We start from the raw sequence: 16,051 nt of genomic DNA, 5'->3' as shown, positions 1-16,051 counted from the left end.
AATCTACATATATAAAAGGAAAGGAGTTGAGAAACTTATTCGATCATCTCATAAAGTTCTCCAAGATCCTCAAGCAAGCTTCAAGAATCCCCAGAGTTGAGAGAGAGATTCCATGAGGTTTTGTGTAAGAAAGAAAAGGGAGATTGTTAGAAAGAAAAACAAGAGAGGAAAAAGAGAAATTGAGGCTTACCAGTCGACTTTGTGACTTGGATCCTCCATTGTTGAACCAGATACTTTGCTTGATTAGTGCTAAAGACTGAGCCACATCCCTAAGGCGAGCTCAACGAGGAAGTAGCTCATTGATTGAGGCAAACCTCGATATCTCTCTGTCATCTCTTCCTCTAATATTTATGTTGTTTAAGTGTATTCTCTCTTTTGTTTTAGATCTATTTTGCCCTAATAGAGCCTTTGTTTTGTAGAGAACTTTGAAGGCTGTTCAGCTTGACAGTGACATTGTGTTAGGATTAGATTGATATTTTTTAGTACTTTATAAAATTATGGTTCATTATGAGCCACACACGTATAAGGGGTAAAGGTCTACATTGACCTCAGTTGTTTAACACTGTTGTGAATTGGTGTAGGGATAAACCGATAAGATCCTACAAGAATTTTGTAGAAACCTAACTTGCACGCAATGGAGTGTGGAGCTATATTTTGGAAGTTGCTGCCAATTTTAATTTTATAGGGAACTTCATTTTCAATTATTCTTTTCCAAATTTTAGATAATACTAAAAAAAATTAACATAATGAATATAGGAAGAAAAACAAAATTGAGGTCGCTTTGTATCCCCTAAACAACTATATGGTTCAGGATGCCAATCCGAATCAATTGTTGAATTTAATTTGGTCCACGTACCTCTTATATAGAATATTATTGTCACTTATTGCTTTATCTTAGCCAATTATCAGTTTTTTTGTCAGGTTAGCCCATCATCAGTTAACCGCTGGTAAAATCGATAGTATTATTGTCATGGAAAAAGAAGAGCTGGTATTCATTCCAGGGCCAGGAAGAGGCCACCTCGTGCCAATTGTGGAGTTTGCAAACGAGTTACTGAGTCGAGATGATCGATTCTCCGTAAGCCTTCTCCTCATAAGCTCACCCTTTGAGGATGGTCCTCTACCATTGCCCACTAACATGTTTGATTCCCAACTCCATATTCAATGCTTCCACGTTCCTAAACCCTTACAGCTACCTCCGTTAGAGCTTTCGCAGGAGTCCATTGAAAACTACATGTATCTGTACATTGAGAGTCACAAATCACAAGTCAAAGATATAATAGTCAACCGTTTCTCATCCACGACGTCGTTTCGTCTGGCTTAACTGGTTGTCGACATGTTCTGCTCCTCCATGAACAACGTTATCAGAGAACTCGAGGTTCCCTCTTACTTGTTTTTCCCCTCTTCGGCTGGCTTCCTCGGATTCACGCTCTTCGTCCATAGCCGCCAGGAACTCCACAGAGCAGAGTTCGAGGAATCGGATCCCGAGACCCATATACCGAGTTACGCCAACCCAGTTCCGGCCAAGGCTTTGCCTTCATTCGCTTTCAACAAGCAAGGTGGGTTCGCGGCATTCGCTGCTCTTGCGAGGGAGTTTAAGAAGACCTAGGGCATCATCATCAATACAGTACTGGAGTTTGAATCCCATGCCATCGGCTCACTATCCGACGGTGTAACTACGCCGGTTTACACCGTTGGACCACTTCTGGACCTTAAAGGTGAGAGCCGTACACAGTCAGATCAGCTCGAACGTGAGCACATCATGAGGTGGCTCGACGATCAGCCTCCAAAATCAGTGGTGTTTCTCTGCTTTGGAAGCTACGGGTACTTCTGTGAAGCCCAGTTGAAAGAGATCGCCGTCGGACTCGAGCGCAGCGGCCAAAGGTTCTTATGGTCCGTACGCAAAGCCCCAACAAAAGGGGGAACTTTATCGGAAGATCACACGGGTATCACCGAACTTCTTCCGCGTGGATTTTGGGAGAATACAAAGGAAATTGGAAGAGTGTGCGGGTGGGCCCGACAAGTGGAAGTTTTGTCCCATCGGGCCATAGGAGGGTTCGTGTCACATTGTGGTTGGAACTCAATTCTGGAGAGCATGTGGTTTGGAGTACCGATTGCCACGTGGCCGATGTACGCGGAACAACAGCTCAATGCTTTTCAGTTGTTGCGGGATTTGGAGTTGGCTGTGGAGCTGAGAATAGACTACAGAAGAGGCAGTGATGACGATATTGTGAGTGGAGAGGAGTTAGAGAGGGCCGTTAGATGCTTGATGGACGGTGGTGATGGTGGCTTAGTGAGGAAGAGAGTGAAGGAGTTGAGTGAGAAGTGCAGGAGGGCTGTTTCGGAAGGCGGGTCTTCGTACGAGTCATTTGGACGTATCAAGGAGACTATTTTGGCAAACATCCCAAGAAATGAAAATGTATGCCGCGCCTAAAATTTATAAATTTTATGCTTCTCTTGCTTGCTTGTAACCAAGCTGAAAAAAAAAATATATTGTTAACAGATATCTTTAGTTTTCTTTTATGCTTAACCATATTCAACAAAATCTTCCACGCCCACAAGTTGTTACGATATATCTTTAGTTTTCTTTTATGCTTAACCATAACAAGCAAAAGGTTTTTAATATGTTTTTTGTTTTAGTTTGTTATGTATTCAACTATTAAATAAATAACCCATTATATTCCAAAGTTATAACTAAACCATCAATATAACTTTTTTATTTTAAAAAAAAATTGAATGTAAACACACATGAATTGTTCAATAATTTCTTTTCTAATAGATGTTGATGTTTTTTTCGTCAACTTAATTATGTAGAACAATAAACAATATATATAGAAAGAATAAAAGAAATCAGAGATTTTTACGTGGTTCAGCAGTTAAAATCTGTCTACGTCCACGAGTCACTGATATTATGAATACTCTCTCAAAGCTTCAAATGAAAGCAATTCAGCAGAGTTTCTTTCTAGTACCAATTTGTGCGTGAATACAAATGATTCATTCCAGGCTATTTATAGATCTGGTTGTAGGAATATCTTCCCCCAATTCAAGGAAGTTACAATCAAATATTTAAATTTAACATACAAATCTGATTAAATAATACAATCAAATGCATTAATTAAAATAACAATCCCATGAAAATAGGGATTCAAGACAGTTTTACCGAATCCCTACGGAATAGGGATTTCCTAACAGTTTTTCCGTGTGGTAGACACGTCATTGAGCTCGATCGTTTTCTTAACATGCTTTCGAGACTAGCCAAGCTTTGAGCTCATCATTCCAGCGGTTGCCTCCTCATCCACTAATTTGGTCGAACTCATTCATCGCAGAAGGTTGGTATCTTCAAGCTTGCAACTCATGCTCGAGCGATGATAGCAGATCCAGAACCATTCGAAAATTTGTACAAGTGTATTGCTAATACTTGTCAATCCCAAGCTTAACCTTTCCGAGCCTACATTTCGAGGCTATCTATTTAATCTCAAAATCTGGGTGTGTAACATTTTGCCTCCTCAAAAGTGTTGGTTCGAATCATCTAAGAAGGGAACTTTTGAACTTCAGTTTTGGAAAACGTGCCCACCTACCACACTCGAGTGTGGACACAGATCACTAGGGGATTGCTTACCAAGAGTACTCGAGTACCCTTTTATTTGCACACGTCCTTTCCTATTCTCTTTTTGCCGCCATCTTGATGATTGAAATGAGTCAGTCAGATCTTTATAATTTCGAGTGCAACGACCTAGATCTATTCATCTTTTACCATTCCTCTCACCTATATGTATACATCATCTCTTCTTCCCCATCTTTCACTTTTCATTTTCCAAACCTTTAGAGAAAACTCTCAGACCAGTTCTTCCTCCTTCATATGTTCCCTAAGCCCAAAAATGAAAGGCTCTCTCACACCTTTGGTTCCATTGGATCATTTCTACTTCCTCTTCTTCAGTCGACGATTTCAACTTTTCCAAGAACATCTTTGTGTAAGTCTTCTGATCTTTGCTTCTCATTTTTTTATACGTTTATGTTCATAAGAAAACTCTTCTCGTTCTTAATACATTATTGGAATTTTTTTTTCAAGAAGTAGTTTTTTGGTTTGTGTATATTTGTAGTGATCGGGAATGAGTTTAGACAAACGGTTTGGTTAAAACAGATAAAAATGGAACATTTTTTTAGGTTATGGGGTAATAGGTAGTAGGTTTCGTGTAGCTTAAGAAAAATGGTTATGGATTAGGGTTTTATGCATGTATCCCGATAATATCTTCTTTTTGGGTAACTTTCCACTTTTTCCTAGAAACTTAGGATACTCCTAACTAACAGTAATCGCCCCACTCCCGCGTGGGTTCACTCTCGATGCCTCAAACTTTTAATAACTCGGTTTTGACACTTAAGTTAATCTCGCTATTACGAGCCTTCAGGCTTGATAATGCGATATCGTTATCTTGAGGTTGCAAACTCGAGTTATCGAATCTTGATTTTTTCCACTTTTTTAAAGAATGGGCTCTCACCTTTTTCTTTCTTGTTAGATGTCACAGTCTTCAGGGAATCGGTGGGGGCCCGATCTTGCGATCCCTTATCACCCACCGTCTCCTCAACCTGAGTCACTGTTTTCTCAAAACCATCAGTTAATCCAGGAGCACAAGGAACGTCTCGAATAGGAAGATATCCGTGCCCACTGTCGACGTCAGATCGACGAGGTCGAAGAGGAAAAAAGGAAGAGGCTTTGATTTTCCGTGTTTCTTGACACAGACCTCGAAATCCAGCAAATTCCATTAGATCCCAAGTGTAGGGTCACCATTGCCTATTCCCCAGGCAAGGTCTCATTTGAATTCATGGAGATCACTTCAAACCATCTCATCATACACACCGCCACCAAATCCCTGTCCATCCCAGTTTCGGAGAGTTCTTTCTTCGAGGCTGAACATTATCAAAGTGTTGTCACCTCTAGTGGGCAGATTTAAGAGTTACTGTCTGTTGACGCGGTTTTTTGCCAACAATGAATTAAGAAAATGACAAGGTTGATTAGTGCTTGATAATAAACCGAAACAAGAAATTAACTCTCAAATACATAGATCTTTTTACGTGATTCAGTGGTTAAATCCCACCTAGTCCACAAGTCTATATTATTATTGTTTTTCTCTCTCTATTTTGGCAGAGTTTCGGTATTACAAAATAATTGTCCCCTTCCCTGTCCAATATTCTCAGTATTTATAGAGAAATTCCTTGGACAGGTTTGGGTAATTGCATGAGTCAATCACGGATCTACATATTTATTACATTTAATGTAAAATATTCCTGTTTATACTAGGATATGATCTGATCATGAAATAAATGGTCTCCTAATATCTCAGACATTAAATATTACAGGGTGGCCATAAATGATCGTATAAAAATACCCGAGTCTTTGGAGATTCGTGGGTACGCAATATATTTGAGTTACCACGAAATTGATATATCTCGGAGCTCGTACTATGGAGGTCGTATGAATATCATGAGCTCGTGCTTCGCAACCTATGCATCACTAGCTCGCATAATCACCATGAAAACTGAGCTGTCCACGTGGATAATAAATGGATTCCTTGGTTATTTCCCCCACATATTTATTTGCCAAATGTACCCAAGCTGAGTGAAGGACTCGTGCTGAAATTAGGGTACACATTTGCCCCCCAAGTCCCTGCTCGTGGTTCATGATGTCACCTTCTGACCTACACAGTAGGGACTTTTAGGCTTCTGATGCATTAAGCCATGCCTGTCCACTACTTAAGTAATGGGCACGTGGTACATTACAATTGGCGTCTGTTCGGGTTTCGAGACTTACAATAATTGTCTTGTCATCTTTTTGCCTCTGTTTTTTCTTTTGAAACATAGCCCTTGGATTTTGTACTGACCAAATCGGATGGCGCAAATTAATTTATGTCGTTTACGTATAAATAGGGTAGGCAATTTCTATGGTTGACCACCTTTTATTCTAAATCTTTCTACATCTTCTCTCTTCTGCATTTTCAAACCCTTCTTCTTTCTCAGAAAAACCCAAAAACCATATGTTGCAAAAACCCTCAGAAACCCAGTTACTCGGGAGTCTTCCAGGAACTCTCCCCTACAAAGTCTACTTCTTTTATCGAAGAACACACTGTAAGTCTTTTGGTTTTGAAGAAACTTTTCTTTTACTGATTTCTGTGTTTTTTTTATATCATTCTCATCCGCACTTCACCATAGTTGATATTAGGCTGTTCTCTAAAATTTTTCGGCACATAAGCTTCGACTTAAGTTTACTGAGTAGGTCTTAAAATATCTCTAGAACTATGATTTTCATAAAACTGGGTAATTTATGGGTAATTCTGGGTAATTCATGGAAAAATTTAAGAAATAACCATTCGGGATATAGAAGATGAAAAGTTTTTAGGGTTTGAAACCAAGTTTCTTATGGGACACGCTTCTTGGGTGGTTTTGCTCTAAACGGCCCCCCAAGGAGAGTAGTGGCTTGATTTTCTGACACATGGTTCCCTAAACATCAGGGGTCTGTTAGGAAACCGAGGCGCGTAGCGTAGGGTAGCGCGTGGCATCACACAATGGACTAAGACTAACTCAGCTCGTATATCAGAGGCAACATTCCCCTTCTTACTTCCGTGCCATAACCTTTACAAACTCTTAGGTCGCCTACTAACTAACTCGTCATTCTTGTTCATTAGGTGATCTGATGGCTCCCAAGAAGAACGCACCAAAAAAGATTACACCCAGCTCGTCTGCTCAATAAACGAACAAAGGGAAAGAGATCGCCTCAGAATCTCCCCTTCCTCACTTCAGCCCAGTGGTGGAGAGGGAAGTTGTGGTTGACCCCAATGCTTTCTTTGAGGCAGAAACAATCGCTTCCAAGATTACGACCCAAGGAAGGGTCAACAAAATTATGTTGAGCCATAACATCGAGGCTGGGACCGGAGTCCTTATTGCCTGACCTCCGTTCAACGGGGAACGAAGTTGTTCCCCTCTCCAGGATGACTTTGCGGCCTAGAGTGATGAACATTTGAAGGCGAGGGCCTTCTTTCCCCTGGACCAGTATTTTGCCGACTTTCTAAATTATGTGAAGTTGGCACCTTTTCAGCTCCCCCCAAATTCTTACAGGCTTTTGGCGGGGTTGAAATACTTATTTTTGAAGCATGAGTGGGAGGTCCCCACTCCGGTAGATATACTATATTTTTTCTGCCTCAAAGCCAGCCTCGAACAAAAAGGGCGAGGTGACGGATTCTACTACCTCACCAGATTCCCAAACTCTGCCTCGGTCATCGAGCACCCAAGCCACCCCAACGACTACAAAGATCAGTTCTTTATGTTGAACGGGTTCCGAAACTGTGAGCACTGATACTTCAACCGTCCTCATAAGTTTTTCTTTCTCTGATCTCAGCTTGTAAAATTTTTCTCTTTTCAAGACATTTTCCTTGTGCATGTGCTAATTAAGTTTATTTTTTTGTGCAGTCATATTTGTGAGGACAGGGAAGTCAGTGACCCTTGGGAGTTAGTATGAAACATTGTCTGGGCTCCCACCCAGCAAGAAGGATTACCGTCAGCTCGTGAATAATGTCATGATGCTGGTGTGTAATTTGATTAGCCCAGGTTAGATGTTGGCCTTAAAGAGGACCCGGGCTACTCTTCTGGTAATCCATGAGCTCCCAAACTCTCAAGAAGTGGACTCACCGGCCACCGAAGACGAGGAGCAGGAAGAGGACGAGGTGCCTCTTGTGCGGAAGAGGCGGATTCCCCAGGCTGATTTGGAACCCAATTTAGAACAAGTTGCATCGGGGGCAGCAGCCGGTCCTTCCGGCCAAGGTAACCCATACCCCTATAGGGCATTAGATAGGGTTGTTGCCGATTTTAGGTTAGTTAGATTTAACCCCAATCAGCTCACCCATCATCACCCTAACAATCCAGACCGTAATGTCACCCTGCTTCAGTGTGTGGACCACTTAGTGTTGCGTCATGACAACAGCTAACCTAAGGGCACCATTGTTGTAGATAACACCTTAAATTTTAGGTCCGCCATCTTTGAGGTGTATGGGACCAATCGTAGGAGCTGGCCTTCCCTACTCCAGGGCACCTTTGCCCCGGGATTTAGGCAGTATGTAGACAAGTCTAGCCTCAAGGTAGAACCTGAGGCCGAACCTCCTTGGGTTCAAGAAATATTAGACTTAGATTCTCCTTCTCCTCCAGTAGTCCCCAGGCGGGAGGTCGTGATAATAGACTCCTCCCCCAGCCCGGAGGGTAGGATCTTTATTTATTTTCTTTGTATATGTTTTTTACTTTACTTGTGAACTAATCCCCTTTTTGTTCTTTTCAGGCGATGAGATGGAACAACCCGAGCTCCTGACCTCCGTACGACTTTCCAGGGCGGGAAATCCGGCTCGGACCCTGTCGTGAAGAGGCCCCGATTCACAAAGAAGGCTTCCCTGGCAGGGGGAAATGTCTCAAAATCCCTTGCTAAGGGGAAAATCATGAGCTCGACAGCTCCGGTGTCTTCCATTACCCAGAAGAGGATTCCTCCTCCTCCGCCTCCACCTCGGTTTGTGCCTTCTCGGGATCAGGTAATACAAGTTGATCCCCCAGCTCCTCCTGCCTCAGCTGCTACTGGTCACATACCAGTTGATCCTCAGGATCTGGAAATCCCCGAAGCCTTTTGGGGAATCCTCTACGAGACGGCGAGCCACATGGTGGGGCATGCTTACAGAGCCTGCTCGAGGGACTTGAGGGCGATCGAGGAGAGGAGCCCGAAGAACGTCATGGAGTCGGCCTTAGGGATGACCTTCACAGTACGTTATCATTCCTTGGGGACATTTTTCTCTTTATATTGTCAAAGGATATACCTAACTTTCCTTGTTATTTTGCAGTTTGCCTTGGCTCAACACCGCAGCATAACCCGGGCTAGGGCCAGAAACGATGAGCTCCAGGCTGAGATCAATGCCGCCAAGACCGCCCTGACTGCTGCTCAAGAAGGCGAGCAGGCCACCAAAGCTGCCTTTCCGGCTGCTCAAAAGAGCGAGTATGATGCCAAGTTCGCCCTTGCCCCATCTCAGGAAAGTGAGCAGGCTGCAAAAATTGCCTTGGCTTCTCTTCAGGCCCAAAATGCTCAGCTCCAAGCCAAGGCTGATGAAGCCAAGGCAAAGCTACTCGAGGCCGAGGCTGCAGTCAAAGAAGAAAAGGCGGCCTCACTGTCCTCCATGGAAGATATGTTGTACCATAACTGGGCTTTTAACCAGGATGACAACTTTTCCTTCATGGCTCCCGTGCTGTGGGAACCGTACCTTGAGAAATTCAAGGCCTAGATCCTGTTAGATACACCAAAAACGCGGGATGCTTCTACAGCAGGTGAGCATGAAGTCAAGGAGGTCACGTCCTCAGAGCATCCTGGAGGGGCTCCATGACAGTCTTTTTTGTTTTTTATATTTTTTTTGTAAACAATTGCCCTTAGGCTTAGTTCGAGGTTTTTCTCCTTGGGAAAAATTTAATTTTAATTTATATATCTAGCTTTTAATCTATTTGTTTTTCCTTGATTATCTCTCATGTTTATGACTTCTTAGACTTGCACATTTGAGATTTTAGGAATCGGTTTTTAGATTGGGATAGATTTTTTAAGCTCGGTTATATCAAAACTTAATGTGTTGATATATATCATACCTGTTAAGAATCAGGCCTTGGACCCATTTATATCCGGGATTTTAAATATTTTAAACTTAGTTAGTGTTAGATTTATTGCCATCTCGAGCTTTTTTTTTTTTTAAAAAAAAATCCTTGGTTTTAACAATTTTCCCCAACTTTCAAAGTTTTGTACATGGTTGCATCCAGAGTTTTAAATGATCAAAACTGAGTTTATGCTAGGTCTATTGACATCTCGAGCTCTTAAAAAAATCCATCGAATATCCAATTTTTCTAAATTCCAAGTTTTGGGACCTAGTTGTATCCAGGGTTTTAAATGATTTAAACTTAGTTCGTGCTAGGTTTATTGACATCTCAAGCTTTTAAAAAGCAGTCGAATAATCAATTTTCCAAGCTTCTAAGTTTCTGACCTGGTTGTATCGAGGATAGTTTTGTACTTGGTTTTATCCAAGATTTTAAGTAATTTAAACTCATATGGAAACCTTATTCTGATCCACCTCGGGGTATATGCCCCCCAAGAAACCAGAATGTAGAGACTTTCTTGGTTGCTTTTACAAACATCAATACACGAGCTAAGAAGGAAAAATTATAAAGAAGAATTAGTTAAAATCACTTTAACAAGAAAAATGACACAATAATCCCCTGTTATTTAATTAAATGGCTTTTATAATTAAGCCTTACATGGATGATTGTACTACTGATAATACTTTTTTAGGTGCATGGCGTTCCAGGACCGTGGGACTGTTTCTCCACTAAGCCGAGCTAACTTAAAAGTGTTAGAGAATATATACTTATACTCAATGGAAACATGGAAAAACCAAAATACAACTCTATGTAAAAAATACAATAGGCAAGGTAATTGATTAAATAAACATTACAACTCAACTGCTCAAAATACAAGTAAATATAAAAGAGGTAGAAGAAGAAGATTACAAACTCAAAACAATAATAATACAAGTAAATAAGATCAACAAGATCAAAAGAATGAAAATAAAACCAATAAAAAGAACAAACTCTCACACAACCAAAGTGTAGAGTAGTGGGGATCACCAACTTGAACAAGGTTCAAAACCTTTGTCCAAAATCTTATTTCCCCATATTCTCTAAGCACTAAGGGATCTCTCTAGAAAATAGCTCTCTAGAATTATCAAGCCTCTATGGTGTATTTTCCAGCCAAGTGATTTGTGGATGGAAAATGGTGTATCTTATAAGTGAGCATTAGACTCCTATTTATAGAGTTTTGAGACACCCTTTGAATTTCAAATTCCACCAACCCCCATGGCTGTTACCAATGATTAATTGGATGTTTATGGAATTAAAATAGAGAGTTGGCAGTTACTTAGCTGTTGGAAACGTTCAAATTTGGATAAAACCAAAGTTTGGAAAATGCTGTCAGCCGCTCAGGCCGCGGCATGAAAAACATGAGTCGCGGCCCACGATTTTTTCTGCCTCTTGGGCCGCGACCTGAAAAACATAGGCAGCGGCTCAAGTCATTTTTTAAGCAACCAATTTTCCAAATTTGCCAAAACGTTCCAAATTCATTCCCACTTGATTTTGTAACTTCCATACACATTATGGGAGTTAAAATCACATCTCTAACAACCATATCTCTTATGGCTTTTGAGAAATTCAAATCAAAATGTGTAATATCTAATCTACACATTATTGGGTAATATTTAGGAGTTACAAGTTTGTTTTTCTGTAACTCCAAAATATGTCACATTTGCCACACACATGTGTCCAATTTTTGTGACTCTCAATAATATGTTACAAGGTGTGACAAATCACATTATGTCACATTATTTAATCTAACATTATATTATTTAAAATAATATTACAGAAAGTTCCTTCACGCGAAACTTCCACGATCTGATATGGTCCTTCCCAGTTCGGGCCTAAAACGCCATCCTTGGAATCCTTGCTTGCCAAAAAGACCCTTTGAAGAACTAGGTCGCCCAATTCAAAACTACGTCTCTTGACCTTAGAATTAAAGTAATGAGTGATTTTATGTTGATAATGGGCGAGCTGTAACTGCGAATCCCCTTGTTTCTCATCAATCAGGTTGAGTGATGCGTTAAGTAATTCATCATTCCGTTCCTGGCTGAATGTCTTTTACCTGTGAGTTGCCACCCTAGCTTCGACTGGAAGGACGACCTCACTTCCAAAAGTTAAGGAAAAATGAGTGTGTCATGTGGAGGTCCTGTGGGAAGTTTGGTATGCCCAAAGTACTTGTGGGAGCTGCTCAGGCCAGACTCCTTTGGCCTCATCTAACCTTTTTTTAAGGCTCTCCTTTAGGGTCTTATTCACAGCCTCGACCTGCCCATTGGCTTGTGGATACACTACTGAGGAGAAACTCTTAATAACCCCGTATTTTTCGCAGAAGTTAGTGAAGAGATCACTGACAAACTGGCTCCAATTATCCGACACAATCCTTTTAGGAAGTCCAAACTGACAGACAATATTTTTCACCACAAAGTCCAGGACCCTCTTTGAAGTGATGGTTGCCAAAGGCTCAGCCTCTACCCACTTCGTGAAATAGTCGATTGCCACCACCACGTAACGAACTCCTCCCTTTCCCATAGGTAAGGATTCTATTAGGTCAATTCCCCCAGGCTGCAAATGGCCACGGGGATGAGATCATCGTTAGCTCGACCGGAGAAGCTCGGGAAACTGTGGCAAAGCTTTGGCATTTGTCGTAATTCTGGAAATACGAGATGGAATATTTTGTTAAAGTGGGCCAAAAATAGCCCTGCCTCAATATTTTCAGTGCTAGGTTTTGCCCCCCCAGCATGATCTCCATAAAAGCCTTCATGCACTTCTTTCGGCATGGTTTTAGCCTCTTCAGGCAGAGCACAACATAGGAGGGGCAATGAATGAACACGTCAGTATAATGTCCCATCCACTATCACATACTTCGGGGCTTGATATAGTAACTTTCTTGCTTTCTCTCCTTAGGTAGCCTTCCCGTTGTGAGGTATTCAATTATAGGGGTCATCCAGGTCGGTCTTGTATCGATCATCTCGACCTCTACCATTTTTTCTGCCATGCTCGGATTCTCCAAGAACTCTATTGGCACTACATTCAAGGTCTCTACTTCCCTGGTAGTGGCAAGTCGTGCCAAGGCATCTGCATTGGAATTCTGCTTGTGGGGTATTTTTTCGACTGTACTGTACTTGAATTCGGATAGCTCTGCTTCACTTTAGATAGGTAAGCTGCCATCCTGGTGCCTCGAGCATGATACTCTCCCAACACCTGATTAACCACGAGCTGAGAATCGCTATAGCACTCGACGGCCTTTGCTTTCAGCTCCTTTGCCACTCTAAGTCCGGCTAGCAAGGCCTCATATTCAGCTTCATTGTTGGATGCTTCGAATCTGAATCTCAGAGCTGTATGGAATCGATGCCCTTCTGGCGAGATTAATATGATCCCAGCTCCATATCTGTTCTCGTTTGATGACCCATCTATGAATATTTTCCACAACTCCTGCACCGATTCCATCAAAAGCTCCTCTTGAAATCTGGTGCATTCAGCCATAAAATCAGCAAGGGCCTAACTTTTATTAATGTCCATGGTACGTACAGTATCTCGAACTGGCTGAGTTCAATCGCCCATTTTAAAAGACGTCCCGACGTTTCAGGTTTTTGCAGTACCTACCTTAAAGGTTGGTCGGTCATGACGTGGATTGAATGGGATTGGAAATATGGTATGAGTTTCTTGGAAGCCAATATTAGACAGAATGTCATCTTTTCTATTAGTGGATACCATGATTCATCTCTGAGAAATCTCTTGCTTATATAATACATCGGTTTTTGCGCGCAATCTTCTTCTCGAACTAACACGACACTGTCTTCACTTTCTGTCACAGCCAAATAAAGGAACAGAGGTTCTCTAGACATAGGCTTAGACAATACTGGGGGCTCAGCTAAGTGCATTTTTAGGTTGAGGAATGCCTGCTCCCACTCCTCAGTCCACTAAAATTTCTTGTTTCCTCTGAGCAAGTTGTAGAACGGCAAGCACTTGTCAGTGGACTTTGAAATAAAACGGTTCAGGGCTGCCACCTTTCCATTCAGACTCTAAACTTCTTTACACGACCTAGGTGAGGGCATTTCCAACAATGATATGATTTTATCAGGGTTTGCCTCTATCCCCCTTGTATTGACTATGAATCCAAGAAATTTTCCCGATGCCACTCCGAAAGTACACTTATGAGGATTCAGTCTCATATTATACCTCCTCAAGATCTCAAAACATTCATTCAGTTCGGATACATGGTTATCGGCAGTCTTGGATTTGACTAGCATATCGTTGACATACACTTCCATATTTTTCCCAATTTGACCAATAAACATTTTGTTGACTAACCGTTGGTAGGTAGCTCTGGAATTTTTCAGCCAGAAGGGCATAACTTTATAACAATATACATTAGTTGGAGTCATGAAGCTAGTATGCTCTTGGTCCGCAGGATTCATCACGATCTGGTTATATCCAGAATACGCATCCATGAAGGACATGAGCTCGTGTCCCGCGGTGGCATCTACCAACTAATCAATCCTCGGTAGTGGAAAGCAATCTTTAGGACAAGCTTTGCTCAGGTCCGAGAAATTGATGCAGGTCCTCTACTTTCCATTTGGCTTCGTGACCAGTACAGGATTCGTGAACCAGATCGGGTATTTTGCCTCACGAATAAACCCACACTTTAATAGCTGAGCTACTTCTTCCTCCAGTGCTTCAGCTTGAATTGTTCCCAAATGTATCTGTTTTTTGGATTTTGCAGGCACACTTTTGTCCAAGTTTAGAGTGTGCATGATCACACTCGGGCTTATTCACACCATGTCTTCATGTGACCAGGTGAAAACATCTAGATTCCCTTGTAAAAATTTAACCAGGTCCTTTTTCCTTTCATCATCAAGATTTTTCCCAATCTTTATGACTCTTGAAGCGTCTTTGGGATCTATGTTTACTTCCTCGAGCTCCTTAATAGCTTGGAGCTCTGATTTGTCCTCGCCCATTCGTGGGTCGATATCATCACTTGGGGCGACGTCACTATCCTTTGTTTCTTGAGTTCTTCCATCCCGCAAGCAACTTCCACTTCCTGGGACTTCTCACCTTTGTCATTTATGGACATTGCTTGCTGCTCGGGTTGTGATTTTCCCTTCATAGAAATGCTATAGCATTCCCTGGCAGCGAGCTTATCACCTCTAATGGTGCATATTCCTGCAGATAAGGGGAATTTGACTGCTAGGTGGTGGATAGAGGTTATGGCTTCAAATGCCATCAACGCAGGTCAGCCCAGAATCGCATTGTACGCGGCTGGACAATCGATGACCACGAACTCAAGTAGCTTGGAGATAGTTCATGGATCTTCACTCATGATCATTCCGATGGCAGCCGATCCTTCACCAGAAAACCCATATAGAATCATTGAGGTTTCCTTTAGCTCGGTTACAGAAAATCCCATTTTTTCTAAGGTGGACCTAAAAAGTAGATTCATAGAACTCCCGTTGTCTACTAGTGTCCTCCGAACTCTCCGATTGGCGAGATGAACAGTTACGACCAGAGGATCATTATGTGAGAACTAGACATGAATGGCATCTTTCTCTATAAAAATGATTGGTTGCTTCTCCAATCGCTGCTACTTTGATAACCGTTGTTTCGGGATAAACTCTATTCCGTTATGGGACTTCAGTTCGTTGATGTACCTCTTCTGGGCACCTCTGCTCGTGCCTGACAGGTGAGGTCCTCCCGAAATGGTAGCTATATCTCCTCCTATTATTGGAGGAGGATTGTCCTGATTTACCTGAGCTTCGACTTGATTCATTGGAGCTTCAGGAGCTGATAGAGGGTTTTTTCCAATAGACTGACTGGGAGTCGCTCGATTCCGGGCATATTGGGCCAAAGGTACTGCCCTGATGAGAGTCTCTATCTCATCATTCAGCTGTCTACAGCCATCAGTATTATGACTGATATCATTGTGGAATCAACAAACTTCGAAGGATCTCTCTTCGCTCTTTGTTTTTTTAACGGTTCTAGCTTCTTCCATGGAAGGCGAGTAGAATTAGCTAAGAAGATGCACTCTCTTGTACCCGTGAGATCGGTATATGTTGCGTAGACCAGTTTAAATTTCTCTGCAGACTTGTTTTTCTTTGTTCCGCTCTGGTCACCCTCACCATTTCCCTTCTTGTTATTATTTCCCCTTGGTTATTCTGGGCAACAGTTTGAGCCGTAGCTGCAACATCTGTTACTGCTCCAACGGGCTGCACAAGGACTTGGTTGGTTCCTGCGACAGAAGCTCGCGCCTCTTCCAGGTTAACCCATCTTTGAGCTCGTGTCAAGAGCTCGTCCACAGTATTAACTCCTTTCCTCTGTAACTCTTGCCACAGGTCACCTCCAACAAGAATTCCCATCCTCATTGCCATGAGCTTGG

The 16,051-nt window shown here is 42.0% G+C and overlaps 1 protein-coding gene and 1 pseudogene across 2 annotated transcripts; both read left to right on the top strand.

Moving 5' to 3' along the window:
* Positions 1-688: 688 nt before the first annotated feature.
* On the top strand, positions 689-2,558 carry LOC133818244 (anthocyanidin 3-O-glucosyltransferase 2-like; annotated as a pseudogene).
* Positions 2,559-7,461: 4,903 nt separating this feature from the next.
* On the top strand, positions 7,462-9,519 carry LOC133818242 (uncharacterized). Of its 2 annotated transcripts, none has more exons than XM_062250997.1 (3): positions 7,462-7,806; positions 8,315-8,783; positions 8,862-9,519. In XM_062250997.1, the coding sequence occupies exons 2-3, from the start codon at positions 8,469-8,471 to the stop codon at positions 9,294-9,296; spliced, it is 750 nt and encodes a 249-aa protein (XP_062106981.1). In that variant the 5' UTR covers positions 7,462-7,806; positions 8,315-8,468; the 3' UTR covers positions 9,297-9,519. The 2 variants fall into 2 exon arrangements, with proteins under 2 accessions (XP_062106981.1, XP_062106982.1); XM_062250998.1 differs by lacking the exon at positions 7,462-7,806 and adding an exon at positions 7,819-8,238.
* Positions 9,520-16,051: the final 6,532 nt, after the last annotated feature.

This window comes from Humulus lupulus, chromosome 2, assembly GCF_963169125.1.
Source record: "Humulus lupulus chromosome 2, drHumLupu1.1, whole genome shotgun sequence".
NCBI lineage: Eukaryota > Viridiplantae > Streptophyta > Magnoliopsida > Rosales > Cannabaceae > Humulus > Humulus lupulus.
This window is presented reverse-complemented; position numbering and strand designations above follow the sequence as displayed.

Coding starts and splice junctions, on each gene's coding strand:
- LOC133818242 (XM_062250997.1), top strand. CDS start 8,469: ATGAGCTCGACAGCTCCGGTGTCTTCCATTACCCAGAAGAGGATTCCT. Junction 8,784..8,861: donor CCTTAGGGATGACCTTCACA/GTACGTTATCAT, acceptor GTTATTTTGCAG/TTTGCCTTGGCTCAACACCG.